The sequence below is a fragment of the Sinocyclocheilus grahami genome, unplaced genomic scaffold (assembly GCF_001515645.1).
Source record: "Sinocyclocheilus grahami isolate Dianchi unplaced genomic scaffold, SAMN03320097.WGS_v1.1 scaffold49.1, whole genome shotgun sequence".
Lineage (NCBI taxonomy): Eukaryota > Metazoa > Chordata > Actinopteri > Cypriniformes > Cyprinidae > Sinocyclocheilus > Sinocyclocheilus grahami.
In genome coordinates this window covers 1,355,904-1,372,436 of record NW_015505228.1, presented here as the reverse complement: position 1 = coordinate 1,372,436, position 16,533 = coordinate 1,355,904, and the positions used below count along the sequence as shown (strand labels likewise).

The 16,533-nt window shown below is 35.0% G+C and overlaps 1 protein-coding gene across 5 annotated transcripts; it reads right to left on the bottom strand.

Moving 5' to 3' along the window:
- Positions 1-1,753: 1,753 nt before the first annotated feature.
- Positions 1,754-12,585, bottom strand: LOC107583020 (uncharacterized). 5 transcript variants are annotated; one of them, XM_016269088.1, is made up of 15 exons: positions 12,502-12,585; positions 12,195-12,266; positions 7,219-7,278; positions 6,816-6,923; positions 6,603-6,726; positions 6,321-6,341; positions 5,916-5,954; positions 5,445-5,492; positions 5,276-5,326; positions 5,002-5,040; positions 3,163-3,183; positions 2,975-3,063; positions 2,602-2,657; positions 2,411-2,434; positions 1,754-2,314 (listed from the first exon to the last, which is right to left on the bottom strand). In XM_016269088.1, the coding sequence occupies exons 1-14, from the start codon at positions 12,529-12,531 to the stop codon at positions 2,428-2,430; spliced, it is 765 nt and encodes a 254-aa protein (XP_016124574.1). In that variant the 5' UTR covers positions 12,532-12,585; the 3' UTR covers positions 1,754-2,314; positions 2,411-2,427. The 5 variants fall into 5 exon arrangements, with proteins under 5 accessions (XP_016124574.1, XP_016124575.1, XP_016124577.1 ...); XM_016269089.1 differs by having other exon boundaries at positions 2,618-2,657; XM_016269091.1 differs by lacking the exon at positions 2,602-2,657.
- Positions 12,586-16,533: the final 3,948 nt, after the last annotated feature.

The window sequence follows — 16,533 nt, the reverse complement described above, 5'->3', positions numbered from 1 at the left end:
AGCAAATGCTTTAAAAACAGCTTTAAAAATTACTTTATTGCATTCCAGATGATTTTAAAGAACGTTACACTAAAATTTCACGGGTAGCTTGAATGTAAAACATTGTCATGAATTCCCATTTGTAAAATAGACTACAAATTAATTGTTGTAGGCTAACCCGATCTCGTGAAAGTACGATTTTCTGCTTCTATTTGGCGTAATGTTTATACGCAGAAATTGACTTTGGCGTGCAGAAGACTGATAAATTCATAATTAATGGCATGGCTGGTTCAGTCGACAGAAATACGGGACACACAGGCCTATAATAACTGCTGAAATGTTTGCGGGGCAAATCTCAGGTCAGTCTGAGCGTGCACCTGCAGGCGCCACAAATGTAATACACACAAGCACATATACACACTATGTGCTTGTTGTGGGTATTCCATTTGTGTGTGGTTGTTGCCGCTAAAGTTGGCCATGATTTATGGTGTTGATAATTTTTAGACCTCTTTCTTATCTAGTCTCTTGCTTTTCGGAGAGGAATGCGGTTGCCGCGATTACTGGGTTACTGTGCTAAAAAAAAAAAAGTTTGCGGTAATTTCAGCACCACAGCGCTGAAACACTCAGTGCTTCTGATAACCTTGCCTTCTGTGCTCTGCAAATAGGCTACAATAGGTAACACATGCTGATGACTGTAAAATTCAACACGATTAATTTGGTAGCTACTTCTGGCTGCTGCGGCCAGGCGCACGCACAGCCGTGTGTGTTAGAGAGAGACGCACCCAAAGAGTTTCAATTTGAGTTTCGATATTCAATTTAATATAAGAAACTTATAAGATACTGATTTTAGTTGGTCTAAATTATGTAGGTTAGGCACAAATGTGCATATATGGGTTCCCTTCTAGACACGAGCGCTGTGTGTTTGCATGTGCTTCATAACCGTGCACCCCAGGGGGCCCGTAGTAATAGCCTGCACTGGGGCCCGTCATTACTAAGTTACACCACTGCGTGCAGGATTCATATTTTGTCTTTTTGCGGCTTAATATTCACAGACACTAGTCTATATCGCGTTTTGATCCAAGTGTATCGACCTACTTTTGATTTATTCGTCCAAAATGTGGCATATTCCGGCCGCGTTAGGCTATAGGAATTCCGTTTTTATGACTATATTCTATGAACCAGTCCGTGTTTTCCGCATCGCGGAAATTATAGGGCCGTATGTCTCAGAGTAGTCAGTGCAATTTGGGAAAGAAATCAATTAAATCTGTATGTGGATGTGTGTAAATATTCAAATGTAATCCCCTTTGTAATCGTTAACATTTTCATAAGTTACTAATTTAATTACACATTTTGTCTTAGTAACTGTAACTGATTACAGTTACATTTATTTTGTAATTAAATTACGTAACGCCGTTACATGTAACTAGACTCCCCAACACTGGATATAATATAGTAGGGAGCACATACTACTTCTTGGTAATGAAGACACAAAATAATGAAAATGACTGTCCATCTGTTATTTTAATGAGAACTTTTTAGTGCGATTTAATGAGGTCTAAGATATACATGATCATATTTCCTGTTTTACTGGATGTGTTTTGCAGCAAACAATTGTACATTTTACACAAAAGCACAAAGATCAATAACATAAAATTTACATTCTCTGAGATACCCAGAAATATATTATATGTGTTATATATATATATATATATATATATATGTCCTCTCTTACATGCAAACATAGCAAAATATAAACAAAAATATCGTATAAAATAAACAATACAATAAAATACAAACTCCTGAAAACAACAGGATATATTACTTTTTTGCAGCGGTATCTTGGCTGTAAATACTTTTCGTTCCCCTGTCTGGTACAACCATTCGGGGCCTGAATGCTAAAGGGGAAGGATTTTTTCCCAATAATTTCTGTACTAGTTATAATATTTTTGTGTAAACAAAAATATATAATAGACAGAACAAAGAGAACCGGGGATGGGTAAGTAGATCAAATAAAAACAATGATAATAAATACCAAGATTAATAAAATAAAGTGTTAAAAAGAGGGGGTTTCTTCTATTGCAAATTATGGTATATTTAAAGTATTTCTTAAAACATATCCCATGTACCTGATAGATGATGGATAACAGTTACAGAGGCACATTCAAGACAATTACAATTAGAAACTGAAAAATACACAAGCTGTGTGGGCATGTCAGGCACATTGCAAGTCACAGATTTAAAAACAGCACTGTGTCATGCATAGAGAGTGTGGATGCAGTAACAGATGACTGGAGAATGATTATGTAGCTGGAGAAACACATCAACAGGTGACCCACTTGAACAAGAAAAAAAAAAAGATTAGATGTATAAAGAATAAATACAGAAACTCAATGATTAAAAATTAGATGAGTGACAAAAAAAATCAGCTTACCGAAGTGCTAAAATGATTCATTTACTGCAAGGAAAAAAGGGGAAAGAAGAATAATGTAAATACTCTAACATTCTTGTCATGTATACATGGCTGAATGTCCAAGACAGCTGTAAAAGCTTTAGTAAAAGCTTCATATACTGTATATCCTGCTCATTTGAAACCTTTTCCATAATCTACAAAAAGGGTGTTACCTAATCAGATGTCTACCTTGTAACTCTAAGTGTGTCATCTCTCTGGATGTTTTTGACTGTAAAAAAACAAAAATGAAAACCATCACTGAGTGTATACTGAAGGCCTTAAGCCCATCACTGATGAAGCTGCTCTCATAAGAGACAACTTAACTGGTTTCATTAACAAAGGTTCAAAATATTACACAAATAAAATAGTGGTCAAACGATTAATCAGTTTACATAATAAATATACACAATATACACATATATTATGTATATATAAATACACACACATACAGCATATATTTTGAAAATATTTACATGTATATATTTATATTCATATAATTTATGAATATAAATATCACAAACCAAATTAATGCTTAGACAATTTTACCTTCCTGTGCATGTGAAACACCTTGAAGAGTAAAACCGTATTCAGCAGGAATGACACAACCAGGAGTCCAGAACATGTTTTAATGGTAGCTTGGAAACAAAAAAATAAAATGTCGGGGGGGTTTTTTCAGAGAGAAGACTTGAAAGCAAAAATAGTTGGTCAGAAAGACCCACAGATCTGACACTTACCCCACTGACTGTCATCTTTAACTGCAATAAAAGGGAAAAACATGAGACATAGCAGCCAGTGTCAACTTAAAAGACAATGGCATATATGGCTTGTTTTAAAATTAAAAAAAAATGGCTTGTGATGTTAAAGATTATGATGAAAGAAATCATATTAGTTTTTTTATTTAACAAAACAATTAGTAGTTATGCACAAAATTATTAGTAATTAGTAAATGGCTGTTTTAATAAAATAAGTCATTTGTGACAATGCACAAGCTGTGGTGACTTCATTAGGTGCAACCTGGTATATTTAATCGGCTAATCGTCAGCAAGTCAGTATGTATGAGCTTGTATACATGAACTTCAGAATGACGAATAAATGTTGAGTTTAATTATTCAATGATTGTCTGAATTAGTATTTCACAAACAGATGAGAATTGTGCAAATAGCAACAACATCAAAAATAGGGAAAGGGCAGCATTTCTGTACGGGTCTGAAAGGGTCAACAGAGATTGGCCAGATGGGATGATGACTGAGATAAAGACACACTGTGCTGGTGCTGGACCTTTCTGAATGCACAATATGTCAGATGGCCACTGAAAGTGACTACTGAGTGTATGCTGAAGGTATTATGCTGCTCATTACAGATGAAGCGGACAAGAGACAAACTTACTGATGGTTTCTGTATGTGCCGATGGATCTGCTGTCAAATCTACAAAATATTGCATAATCATATAAAAAAAAAAAAAACTGTAAAAGTAGGTCATATAAATCTGATGTCCCCATATAATCAAAAATTAAGAATATTTCCAGTTACATTTCTATTGGTTTCTTTAACTCTTTATCAAATTTGTACTATATTTAAAAAAAAAACTAGGATTTAATGCTCAGTGTATTACATGCAAATACTCAGTATGTACTTAATTCAAGAAGATCAATGGGATCCTTACTTTCAGGAGCAGTGATGTTTGGGCTGACCAATGTTGTTAAAGATGTTAAGCCTATGTGAATAGAAAACGTGGTTTGATGTCAAAAAACTCTGATTAACGTGGCAGATAAAGTATCTGTGCTGTAATCTGTGTTGATGTGAATATGAAACACAATATTGAATTTGCTTACTTTCATGATCTGTGGTGATTAAACTGACCGTTGTTAAAAATGCTGTGCCTGATTAATTAGAAAACAGATTATATTACACTTAGCTTCAAAAGACCAATACAGCTATAATACCACGTATGTGCTCAGAAAGTGGATATATGGGCAAAACTTTGAATATGACAGTTTTCTTTTCCCTTCCATTATCTTCAGTTTCACATCTGCTTCAACAAGTAAAAAAGCCAGACGTTCTTGTCAAAGCGAGATACTTTGTTTGTTGTCCCTATTTAATAATTACATTTGTTTAGTAGGGGATGTTTCATTCATGTACTTTCAGATAGTTGGATCTGACATGAAACTTTGATGTAAATCATTTTATATACAGTTATATTTGAATGTACATGAACTAATGATCTGTTTTTAATTTAAATACTTGTGAATGGCAGTTGAAATATCTGTGTTTGAGATATGAAATAAGAAACTGAGTTAGCTTACTGAATTCAATTAGTATTTCACAAACAGATGAGAATTGTGCAAATAGCAACAACATCAAAAATAGGGAAAGGGCAGCATTTCTGTACGGGTCTGAAAGGGTCAACAGAGATTGGCCAGATGGGATGATGACTGAGATAAAGACACACTGTGCTGGTGCTGGACCTTTCTGAATGCACAATATGTCAGATGGCCACTGAAAGTGACTACTGAGTGTATGCTGAAGGTATTATGCTGCTCATTACAGATGAAGCGGACAAGAGACAAACTTACTGATGGTTTCTGTATGTGCCGATGGATCTGCTGTCAAATCTACAAAATATTGCATAATCATATTAAAAAAAAAAAACTGTAAAAGTAGGTCATATAAATCTGATGTCCCCATATAATCAAAAATTAAGAATATTTCCAGTTACATTTCTATTGGTTTCTTTAACTCTTTATCAAATTTGTACTATATTTAAAAAAAACTAGGATTTAATGCTCAGTGTATTACATGCAAATACTCAGTATGTACTTAATTCAAGAAGATCAATGGGATCCTTACTTTCAGGAGCAGTGATGTTTGGGCTGACCAATGTTGTTAAAGATGTTAAGCCTATGTGAATAGAAAACGTGGTTTGATGTCAAAAAACTCTGATTAACGTGGCAGATAAAGTATCTGTGCTGTAATCTGTGTTGATGTGAATATGAAACACAATATTGAATTTGCTTACTTTCATGATCTGTGGTGATTAAACTGACCGTTGTTAAAAATGCTGTGCCTGATTAATTAGAAAACAGATTATATTACACTTAGCTTCAAAAGACCAATACAGCTATAATACCACGTATGTGCTCAGAAAGTGGATATATGGGCAAAACTTTGAATATGACAGTTTTCTTTTCCCTTCCATTATCTTCAGTTTCACATCTGCTTCAACAAGTAAAAAAGCCAGACGTTCTTGTCAAAGCGAGATACTTTGTTTGTTGTCCCTATTTAATAATTACATTTGTTTAGTAGGGGATGTTTCATTCATGTACTTTCAGATAGTTGGATCTGACATGAAACTTTGATGTAAATCATTTTATATACAGTTATATTTGAATGTACATGAACTAATGATCTGTTTTTAATTTAAATACTTGTGAATGGCAGTTGAAATATCTGTGTTTGAGATATGAAATAAGAAACTGAGTTAGCTTACTGAATTCAGGAGTTGGGCTGATCGTTGTTAAAGGTGCGCCTGTGTGATACAAAACATGATGTATTACAAAAGGTTTCAACAGATTAATAAAGCAACAATTTCTGTACTACAACACTCAGAGATTAACGTGTAATACTGTGTGTGCTTAGAGAGCTAAAGAAATCAGTTTCTTTGGAATAATTAAAATTATATAGACTACTAGAAACATCCAGACCTATTTAATTACCCAACATTTTATATGTGTGTGCAAAAAATAATCGGCTATTACTTAAACAAGGTAACGGTTTCCTTTTCGTCAGCTTACGGACTCTCTTTTAAAAAATTATTATTATTTTTTTTTACAAAGAGTAGACAAAAAGGTACATCATGGATATACTGTAAGTGAGATAATGTAAAATAACTTACTCTTTGATGGACACTTCAGGTCTAAGTAGAAAAAAGAGAGAAAGTGAGCAAAATGTGCCATTTCAAATTGAAATGAAAATATTATTCATAACATTCTACATACCAGTTTGTGTAATTTAGCTTGTTTGTTCTATAAATAGTCTGGCTAATTCAATGCCTTCAGCTACAAATAAGTGTTGCCTTGTCAGAGATTTATGGTGGCCATTGTTCATCTTATGAATAAATTAAGGAAGGGCAAGACTAAAGGAAAAGGATAAATGATGAGAGGTTAAATGTCTATACCTGATACTGATCCATTGCAAGATTCTTTATACATTTCTCCAAATGTGGCTGTGTCAATGCCGCGTACTGTGTAAGCATCCGTGCAGTTGAGATTTGCACAAAAGTCTTTGAATTTTTCATCTAGCTATAGAGAGAAATAGGGAAACCATGCAGTCAGAACTGAATCATTTTGATACTTGAAACAGAATATGGTAGAGTAAGCAGCATACTCACATTATACAGCATTATGTGAAAAGTTTGTACAACTTTTAATTTATCCTTGCCCTTATTATTTGTCCAGTATGAACAGAGGGTATTTATTACTGATAGAAGCTCACGTTCCTAGAAAAACAGTCAGGAAAATAATGTAACCCATAACCATAACATACAATTATTTAAACTAAAATTCATACCAGTACTGACAGAGAAATAAAGTTTTGTGGCTAAAGTTAATAAACTCTTATATATTATGTCTTTTTCTGTGCAATACATTTGGGATAACAAGAAACATTTCAACAAGCTAATACTGCTTATAATAACACAATATACAACTACTACTAATAACAATATTAAAAGTAAATAAAGGTAAATAAAGTTAGTAAGTAAATAAAAGTCAGCTTATGTTCTTTGTTCTTACCTTCGTTTCAGGTGAGAACACCTTCATCTGAAACACGTGCTCTTCCAACATCAGCTCATCCTATGTGGATTTAAGAGAAGATACAGTATGTACATATTTAGGGGGTCATGTACAGTCAATATATATATATAATCAGTTATAAAATAAATGGTATCACTTTATTTTAAAGTCCTATTCAGCATGCACATCTGTAATTGTAACCTAAACCTAACTCTAACCCATGTTGATACCTTTTATTATTCAGCACTTTCTTATGTAAGTACAGGTAAGTGCACGTACTGTAAAATAAAGTGTAAATAAACCCTAAAAAAAAACTGACAGTGTGATCAGAATGTCATCTTGTATCATCTTAAGTTGGTTTATTTTTACAATAATGATTGTAGATTATCCTGATTATTACAAAGCTACTTAACAAATACATAAAAAACTGATTTGAGGGTAGCACTTTACAATAAGGTCCTATTAGTTAACATTGGTTAATGCATGAATTGGTAAACTAACATTAACGTTAAGTAACACACTGGTCACAGTATTTATTTATCTTTGTTAAAGCTAGTTAATACAAATACAACTGTTCATTGTTAATTCATGTTAGCTCAGGTCCATTAAATAACTAACAAATACATATTTTGATTTTAATAATGTATTAGTAAATGTTGAAATTAACATTAACCATGAGAGACCTATGAGAGACATAAATCAAGCACATTATAGGAAACTGGCTGTCAGGGACAACGATTTACACTTTAGTGGTCATTGCACAAAAACATTTGACCTGAACATTACGATTGACTAATTAGAATCAAATGTTTCATAAAGCTATGAAAAAGTGTAGATATGGGACAAAAGACTAATGCGTTCCAAATAGTGCTGTCAAACGATTAATCGTAATTAACTACATCCAAAATAAAAGTTTTTGTTTACATAATATATGTGTACACTGTGTATATTTATTATGTATATATAAATACAAACACATGCATGTATATATTTAAGAAAAATATGTTATGTTTATATATTAAATATATTTATATATAATATAAAATATAAGAATATAAATATATAAATGTATACACATATATTTTCAAAATATATACTGTATGTGTGTGTATTTATATATACACATAATAAATATACACAGTACACATACATATATTATGTAAACAAAATCTTTTATTTTGGATGCGATTTATCGCGATTAATCATTTGACAGCACTAGTTCCAAATGATGCACAATACACTATGCACATACACTAGGCACTATGTACTATATTGTTGTCACACTCTCGTGTGTAAGAAGACAAGCACACGACGAAGATGAAGGAATATAAACATGTATTTATTATTATCCACACGAAGACAGGTTATCCAAGACAGGAATACACACAAGGTACCATGGAAGACACCTGACAAAGAACGGAACTCAGGAGAGAACTAAATAAAGCAAATAACGAGGGGCAGACAGGTGAAGGGGGTTAACCAATGATGAACTAACAAGAACAGGAATATAACCAAATAAGGAAAAACAGGAACTGGAAGGAACTAACAGAAATGGACTAAACTAAAAGTTCATAACTGTGACAATTGTCTAGTGTATTAATTGTCTAAGCTTAATTTGTCATCCAGCATTAAAGCCCTTCCCCCTCCATAAGGAAAGTGCATAAAGTGTCCAACACTCCACACTTTTTCTTTTTGGAATTTACAATGTGAACTCACTGCTCACAGTATTTATACTAAAAATGGCACAAGCATGCAAATTTGGATGCACCTCAATTGTTTTTTGTTGTTGTAGTTTTTTACATTTGACTAAACACTCAGACGTCAATTAATGAACATTTTTGTCTCACAAACCACTGAAGAATTTGTATTTTTTTACACAATATTTGGGTCAGTAGTATGTTTCATCACTTTGGTGTAACAAAACAGATGGACACAGTGGCGTAGCGTCTGGGCATGCAGGTGCATATGGGCCCGGGCAGTTTGGAGGCCGCCGAGCTGGGGGGAACTTTTAACTGAAACGAGGGAATGAATAGAGCCCTGCATGGGCCCGGCCCTTGTCCAACAACTCGAGACAGCGGCATGAGTCCGACTGGATACCTTGACTTTTTTCTCTCTCTCTTACCCATTACACAGCTATTAAAATAGTTCAGTTTTGGTTTTTAATGGCAAAGGGGTCATATTTCTTTTTGTTTCTTTATTAAGTTAATTTAGAAATATGTTTGGAACATTTTATGTTTTGCTCATAAAGGTAAGAGTATACACATAATTTGGAACTGCGCTCACAATATCAACAAAACCTTGTGCTTTTGTAAAATAAGGAAAACAGACAGGATGCGCTTTCTGTCGTCTTGGTCTTGAGCAGGAGCGCTTCACCGACATGACAAATATATCTATAGAATGCTTTAAATTACTATTTTAAAATCGAAATAATTCAAATTGAAAACAAAAACTCTTTCATTGTGTAATCCGTGCATTTCCACATAATAAATATACACAGTACACATACATATATTATGTAAACAAAATCTTTTATTTTGGATGCGATTTATCGCGATTAATCATTTGACAGCACTAGTTCCAAATGATGCACAATACACTATGCACATACACTAGGCACTATGTACTATATTGTTGTCACACTCTCGTGTGTAAGAAGACAAGCACACGACGAAGATGAAGGAATATAAACATGTATTTATTATTATCCACACGAAAACAGGTTATCCAAGACAGGAATACACACAAGGTACCATGGAAGACACCTGACAAAGAACGGAACTCAGGAGAGAACTAAATAAAGCAAATAACGAGGGGCAGACAGGTGAAGGGGGTTAACCAATGATGAACTAACAAGAACAGGAACATAACCAAATAAGGAAAAACAGGAACTGGAAGGAACTAACAGAAATGGACTAAACTAAAAGTTCATAACTGTGACAATTGTCTAGTGTATTAATTGTCTAAGCTTAATTTGTCATCCAGCATTAAAGCCCTTCCCCCTCCATAAGGAAAGTGCATAAAGTGTCCAACACTCCACACTTTTTCTTTTTGGAATTTACAATGTGAACTCACTGCTCACAGTATTTATACTAAAAATGGCACAAGCATGCAAATTTGGATGCACCTCAATTGTTTTTTGTTGTTGTAGTTTTTTACATTTGACTAAACACTCAGACGTCAATTAATGAACATTTTTGTCTCACAAACCACTGAAGAATTTGTATTTTTTTACACAATATTTGGGTCAGTAGTATGTTTCATCACTTTGGTGTAACAAAACAGATGGACACAGTGGCGTAGCGTCTGGGCATGCAGGTGCATATGGGCCCGGGCAGTTTGGAGGCCGCCGAGCTGGGGGGAACTTTTAACTGAAACGAGGGAATGAATAGAGCCCTGCATGGGCCCGGCCCTTGTCCAACAACTCGAGACAGCGGCATGAGTCCGACTGGATACCTTGACTTTTTTCTCTCTCTCTTACCCATTACACAGCTATTAAAATAGTTCAGTTTTGGTTTTTAATGGCAAAGGGGTCATATTTCTTTTTGTTTCTTTATTAAGTTAATTTAGAAATATGTTTGGAACATTTTATGTTTTGCTCATAAAGGTAAGAGTATACACATAATTTGGAACTGCGCTCACAATATCAACAAAACCTTGTGCTTTTGTAAAATAAGGAAAACAGACAGGATGCGCTTTCTGTCGTCTTGGTCTTGAGCAGGAGCGCTTCACCGACATGACAAATATATCTATAGAATGCTTTAAATTACTATTTTAAAATCGAAATAATTCAAATTGAAAACAAAAACTCTTTCATTGTGTAATCCGTGCATTTCTCTCTAAAGGCACGTCCAATGAGGAGATGGCGAGTTACAAAGCTGCGATTATTGGGTGGCTTGCGTGCTACAAATAATGAATGGAATTGAAAACTTTCATCATCATTTCCAAGCATTAGCCTAGACCGTAAATAAAACAGCTTGTGAATAGTCACGTTTCACATAACGTTATTTACTTCAGAAAAATCAACAATAGGGCCTAAGTTAAGTTAACCGAGTTGGAGCCCATAACGTTTGGGGGGGCCCGTGCAATGTTTTTGCATATGGGCCCTGGGGCTGACTCGCTATGCCACTGGATGGACAACAGACAGATGGACCCCCCACAAACCTATGCACGCAACTGCTAGTTAAACTAACCCTGCTGCTTTATCTGTGGCAGACTGAATCATTAACATGTCAAAAATCATTTTATTTCATGTCCTTAGAGAAAACTAAAGGGAATCTTTCTGAAAATAATTAACCACATTCCTAGCTATGCATTCTTGCAGACATAAAACATTGGCAGGTTAATATACAACTAAATATACACTTAAGTAACACTCAAGTACTCAAAATATCAGCCCAGGTGGCATCTGCACAAACAAAAAAAAGATGCTAAAGCTTTTCTCAGAACAAACTTAACATTTCCACTCTTTCAATTAATTTAACCATTTTTACACTTTTATAGATGAATGAAGCCAGTTCTCCTCAAGTTCGCACAAATGTCCTGGTAGAATAACCACTACTTTATTGAATTAACAATGTTCAACAAAGTCAGAAAAATAAATGCTAAGTGTTCTGATGTTTTGATATAACAAAGACATTTACATATGTTAACCAAGCCACTTTTAGATTGTACTGAATTCTGTGTAGAATTACTAACAGAACAAAATACATTTTCCCACTGTCAAAAAAAACCCCACTTAGATGTAAGAATGATAACACAGTTACATATTGTGAGATGTTAGCTGTTATGGACATATAACATGACTTAATATTATGGCAGTAACCTCTTTTTAGAAAACACTTAAAATGTGCACATTATTGCAGGATGCTTTCCCAAATTAAAAATTCAGAAATGTGTAGGATGAAAGGCAACAAGCCTCAGATTTAGTTGTGATGATATGGGCAGAAAATCGCAAAAACAATGAAGGATAGACTCACCAGATGTGCCTTAATGTCTTGCTTCATGCACTTGGACTGGACATGGTAAACATGGGTGATGAATGAAACTGCCTATGAAAGAAAGGCCAAAAATCAAGTCCCACCTCTGGACAACTGTCATCTGAAATAATTAATCTTATGTTATGTATCTTATGGAAACACTGTGTGTAGATTACTTCTCGTAAAACAGTTAACATGGGCTATCTTTAACAAGGTGTAATAAAAAAAACTGCAGCCACACAACACCTCACTGAGAGGCTTCCAAGGACCTCCACTAATATATTAGCAAAGACTGATTATAACTCACAGTGATCAATATCCAGACTTTCCCACTCATTACGGTGCTTTGTTAAACATCAGAGTTTAGCTCCATAAGCCACGACACTTTGCCTTGCTGGATGTATAACATGGGGAACACACAAGAGAACGAAAGAGAAAGTATTTAAGAAAAGACAACACCAGCGAGGGATCATATCATTATATCATAACAGCAATATTTCTCAAGTGCTGTTTGAAACAACATAATAATTGGAAAATAAACCAATATACTCAAAAATACATTAGTCTGCATTGTTCCTTGATAATCTAAAATCGACAATTAGCTCATTCTGTAATGGACTCAAAAAAAGTTTATCAGTTTATTGCTTTATCCAGGCAAATGGATTATTAATGTGTCTATTATGTCATGCTGGCAAATGGATCCACCTAAATAAATGTGTAGCACACACAAAAAAAAAACAGTGGCCTTCAGTAGATTTTCACTTCAAAGGGAAAGTTCATCCAAAAATTCAAATTCTGTCATTAATTACTCAGCCTCATGTCATTCCAAACCCGTAAGACCTTTCATCTTCAGAATACAAATGAAGATATGTTTGATGCATTCCGAGAGCTCTCTGACCCTCCCATAGACAGCAACGCAACTACCACGTTCAAGGCCCAGAAAAGTAGTAAGGATATCGATATAATAGTCCATGTAACATCAGTGGTTCAACCTTAATTTTATGAAGCCACGTGAATACTATTTGTGCACAAAAGAAAACAAACCATTTTTTTTTTTTTACTTCTGTGTCAGTCGTTGCACGTTCACAAGAATACCACAACGTATGTGTGTGGTGCTGCTGATACAGGAGCCGGCGTTTTTGGGTGAACTATCCCACACAGGGCATGTAAAACAATAGCAATGAAAGTAAATGTTAATGGTATTAAGAATAGTAATGTTACTTAACACACAAGAGACTGGTAACAAAAAACTGTTTATACCCAATTAAGTCTTCTGAAGATACCAGCCAAGAATGAAAATAAGTTATTTTAATAAATACTATCTAAATACCTTTAAAGATAATTAAAATCTGTATGGACAAACGTATGCGTGTGTTTAGTTGTGTGAAAAAAAATCCTATAAGCAGGATAAGTTACACCAATACTTCTAGAGTAAAAAAATTGGGTCATAACCAGGGGAGGACTGGCCATCTGGACGTTCTGGAGTCCAGAACAGCCGTCGGCCTGGCTGGTTCATCATCAAAGAAAAAGTGTCAGATTAAGTGACGTTGACGGCCAACAAAAGGGGCAATCTATTTTTGCTTATAAGAAACCGAAACTAACGCGAAGGAGAGTGGGCTCATGATGGCAAGCAAAAGACGTGAAGATAAAGGCGGTTGGGAGAAGGTAAAAGGAAAAAAAGCGAACAGTTACATCAGGTTGCCTTTGCCTGCCTCTCTCACTATAGAGCATAGTAAAATCCCAGGTCCGAGCGTCCACTGCTATTTATCACTCCACATTGTCTGGCACAAATATTACATTCATTCATAAAGAAACAGCAGCGATTCTATGACGGGTTACATTTGAGAGATATTGAGTTAGAAAATAGAGTAAAAGAAGTAGCCTCTAAGGTGATTAATCTGATTAACATGACACACACACACACACAGACATATGAAATCAAATAAAAATCTAATCAAATTGAAGAATTCTGTTGTTTCAGGTTTCTAGATTCTAGGTTTATGTTTATCATATACATTTTGCATTCTGCTCTTTTTATGTCGATTTCAAGGATTTTAGTTCATACAATAATACATTTATTTCAATCATCTGTTGAAAAAAAAATAGAAAGTGTCACATAATTTGTAATGGTTTTACTGGTTATAATGAAAATTGTATTGGTTTTAATGGAAACTGTAATGGTGCCTGTTGGTCTCTACTGGTAATTGGTCACCAGTCCATTCATGGCCACTATTAAAGCCACTAAATCCTAATGTAATATGTCCCAAAACACACTACAGGAATGTTAATGGTTAAAAGTTGATGGTTTGTAATGTTTGTAAAGGTATTTGTAGTGGAAATCATTTGAATTTCTGTGATGGTTTCTGTTGTTTTTGTCAGCAGGGTCACCATGGGTTTTGTGATGTTATTTGCCCTAAATGCGATAGGATTACTGTAATATTGTGAAATAATAGTGACCATTTGTAGTTGTGGTGGGCCTATTTGGCAGAAAATCCAGGGCGGTTTTTTACTCTCAGTCCGTCCCTGCGCATAACCCTTTACTCTGTTTATTATTTTTATATATATATTATATTTATTATTATTTTTTTTTTTATTATATTTGTAATACCAATACTTACTATGTGTTTCCAGATCCCTACTATCACTAACACTCGCAAACCATGCATCACACACTGTAGGCAGCGCAATCCTAACAACCTGCGCACTTTGCCTATGTCTACTAATACACTACTTTCTTTTTCTATTGGTCTCTGGAATTGCCAGTCTGCTGTAAACAAAGCAGATTTTATTACTTCTATTACAAGTAATTTGAGACTAAACCTCATGGCCCTGACAGAGATGTGGATCAAACCAGAGGACAATGCTACACCTGCAGCACTCTCAAATAATTTCTCTTTTTCCCTCTCCCCCCATCTGCCTGGAAGAGGTGGAGGTACTGGTATCACAAAATCCTACTGACCTTAATGTATATCGATCACTCCTCTCTTCATTCTCTGATAATATGTCTCCACTGCTAAAAAGACATACTATCACAACAAAATTAACAATTTGCCTAACTCGCATGCTCTTTAAAACATTTTCATCCCTCCTTTGTCCCCCTCCATCAACTCTAATAGCTGACGACTTTGCCACATTCTTCATTAATTAAAATTACAAACCTCAGTGCACAATTTTCCACACCACAATCTGTCAAGCACATCTTACCAGCAAACATACACTCGTTTTCATCCTTCTCTCCACTCTCTGAGGCAGAAGTCTCTAAACTCATCCTTTCCAATCATCCTACTATTTGTCCGCTTGATCCTATTCCATCTCATCTCCTTCAAGCCATTTCTCCTGCCGTTGTACCTGCACTCACTCACATTGTTAACACATCCCTTCACACTGGTGTTTTTCCCTCAGCATTTAAACAGGCTCGTATAACCCCACTTCTTAAGAAACCCACTCTTAAACTCTTTTAGAGAACTACAGACCGGTTTCCCTTCTTCTCTTCATTGCAAAAACACTTGAACGAGTTGTATTCAACCAAGTCTCAGCCTTTCTCACACAGAACAACCTCCTGGACAGCAACCAATCTGGCTTCAGAAGTGGACATTCAACCGAGACTGCCTTGCTAACCCCACTTCTTAAGAAACCCACTCTTAAACTCTTTTAGAGAACTACAGACCGGTTTCCCTTCTTCTCTTCATTGCAAAAACACTTGAACGAGTTGTATTCAACCAAGTCTCAGCCTTTCTCACACAGAACAACATCCTGGACAGCAACCAGTCTGGCTTCAGACTGCCTTGCTTTCAGTTGTTAAAGCCCCAAGACTGGCAAGAGTGGCCTCCAAATCTTTTACTTCAGAGTTATGTGCCCTCTAGAAGCTTGCGTTCTGCAAGTGAACGGCGTATTATTGTGCCATCTCAGAGGCACAAAATCACTTTCACTGACTTTTCCATTAAATGTTCCCTCCTGGTGGAATGACCTGCCCAACTCAATCCGAGCAGCTGAGTCCTTAACCATCTTCAAGAAACGACTAAAAACACATCTGTTCCACCTTTATTTGACCCTCTAACTCTAGCACTTTCTATTATATTTTAATTCTACTTTATCTATATTTATCTTCTTTTTTTATTAAAAAAACACTAGCTTTCTATTTTTTCTATTCTATCTACTTGTTTTTCTTTGTGTGTGTGTGTGTGTGTGTGTGTGTGTATAATATTAATATATATATATTTATATATATATATTTATTGTCCTCATTTGTAAGTCGCTTTGGATAAATGTGTCTGCTAAATGACTAAATGTAAATGTGATTTGGGAAGTTTCTGTCCATGTCTCTGTGTGTGCGCGCGAG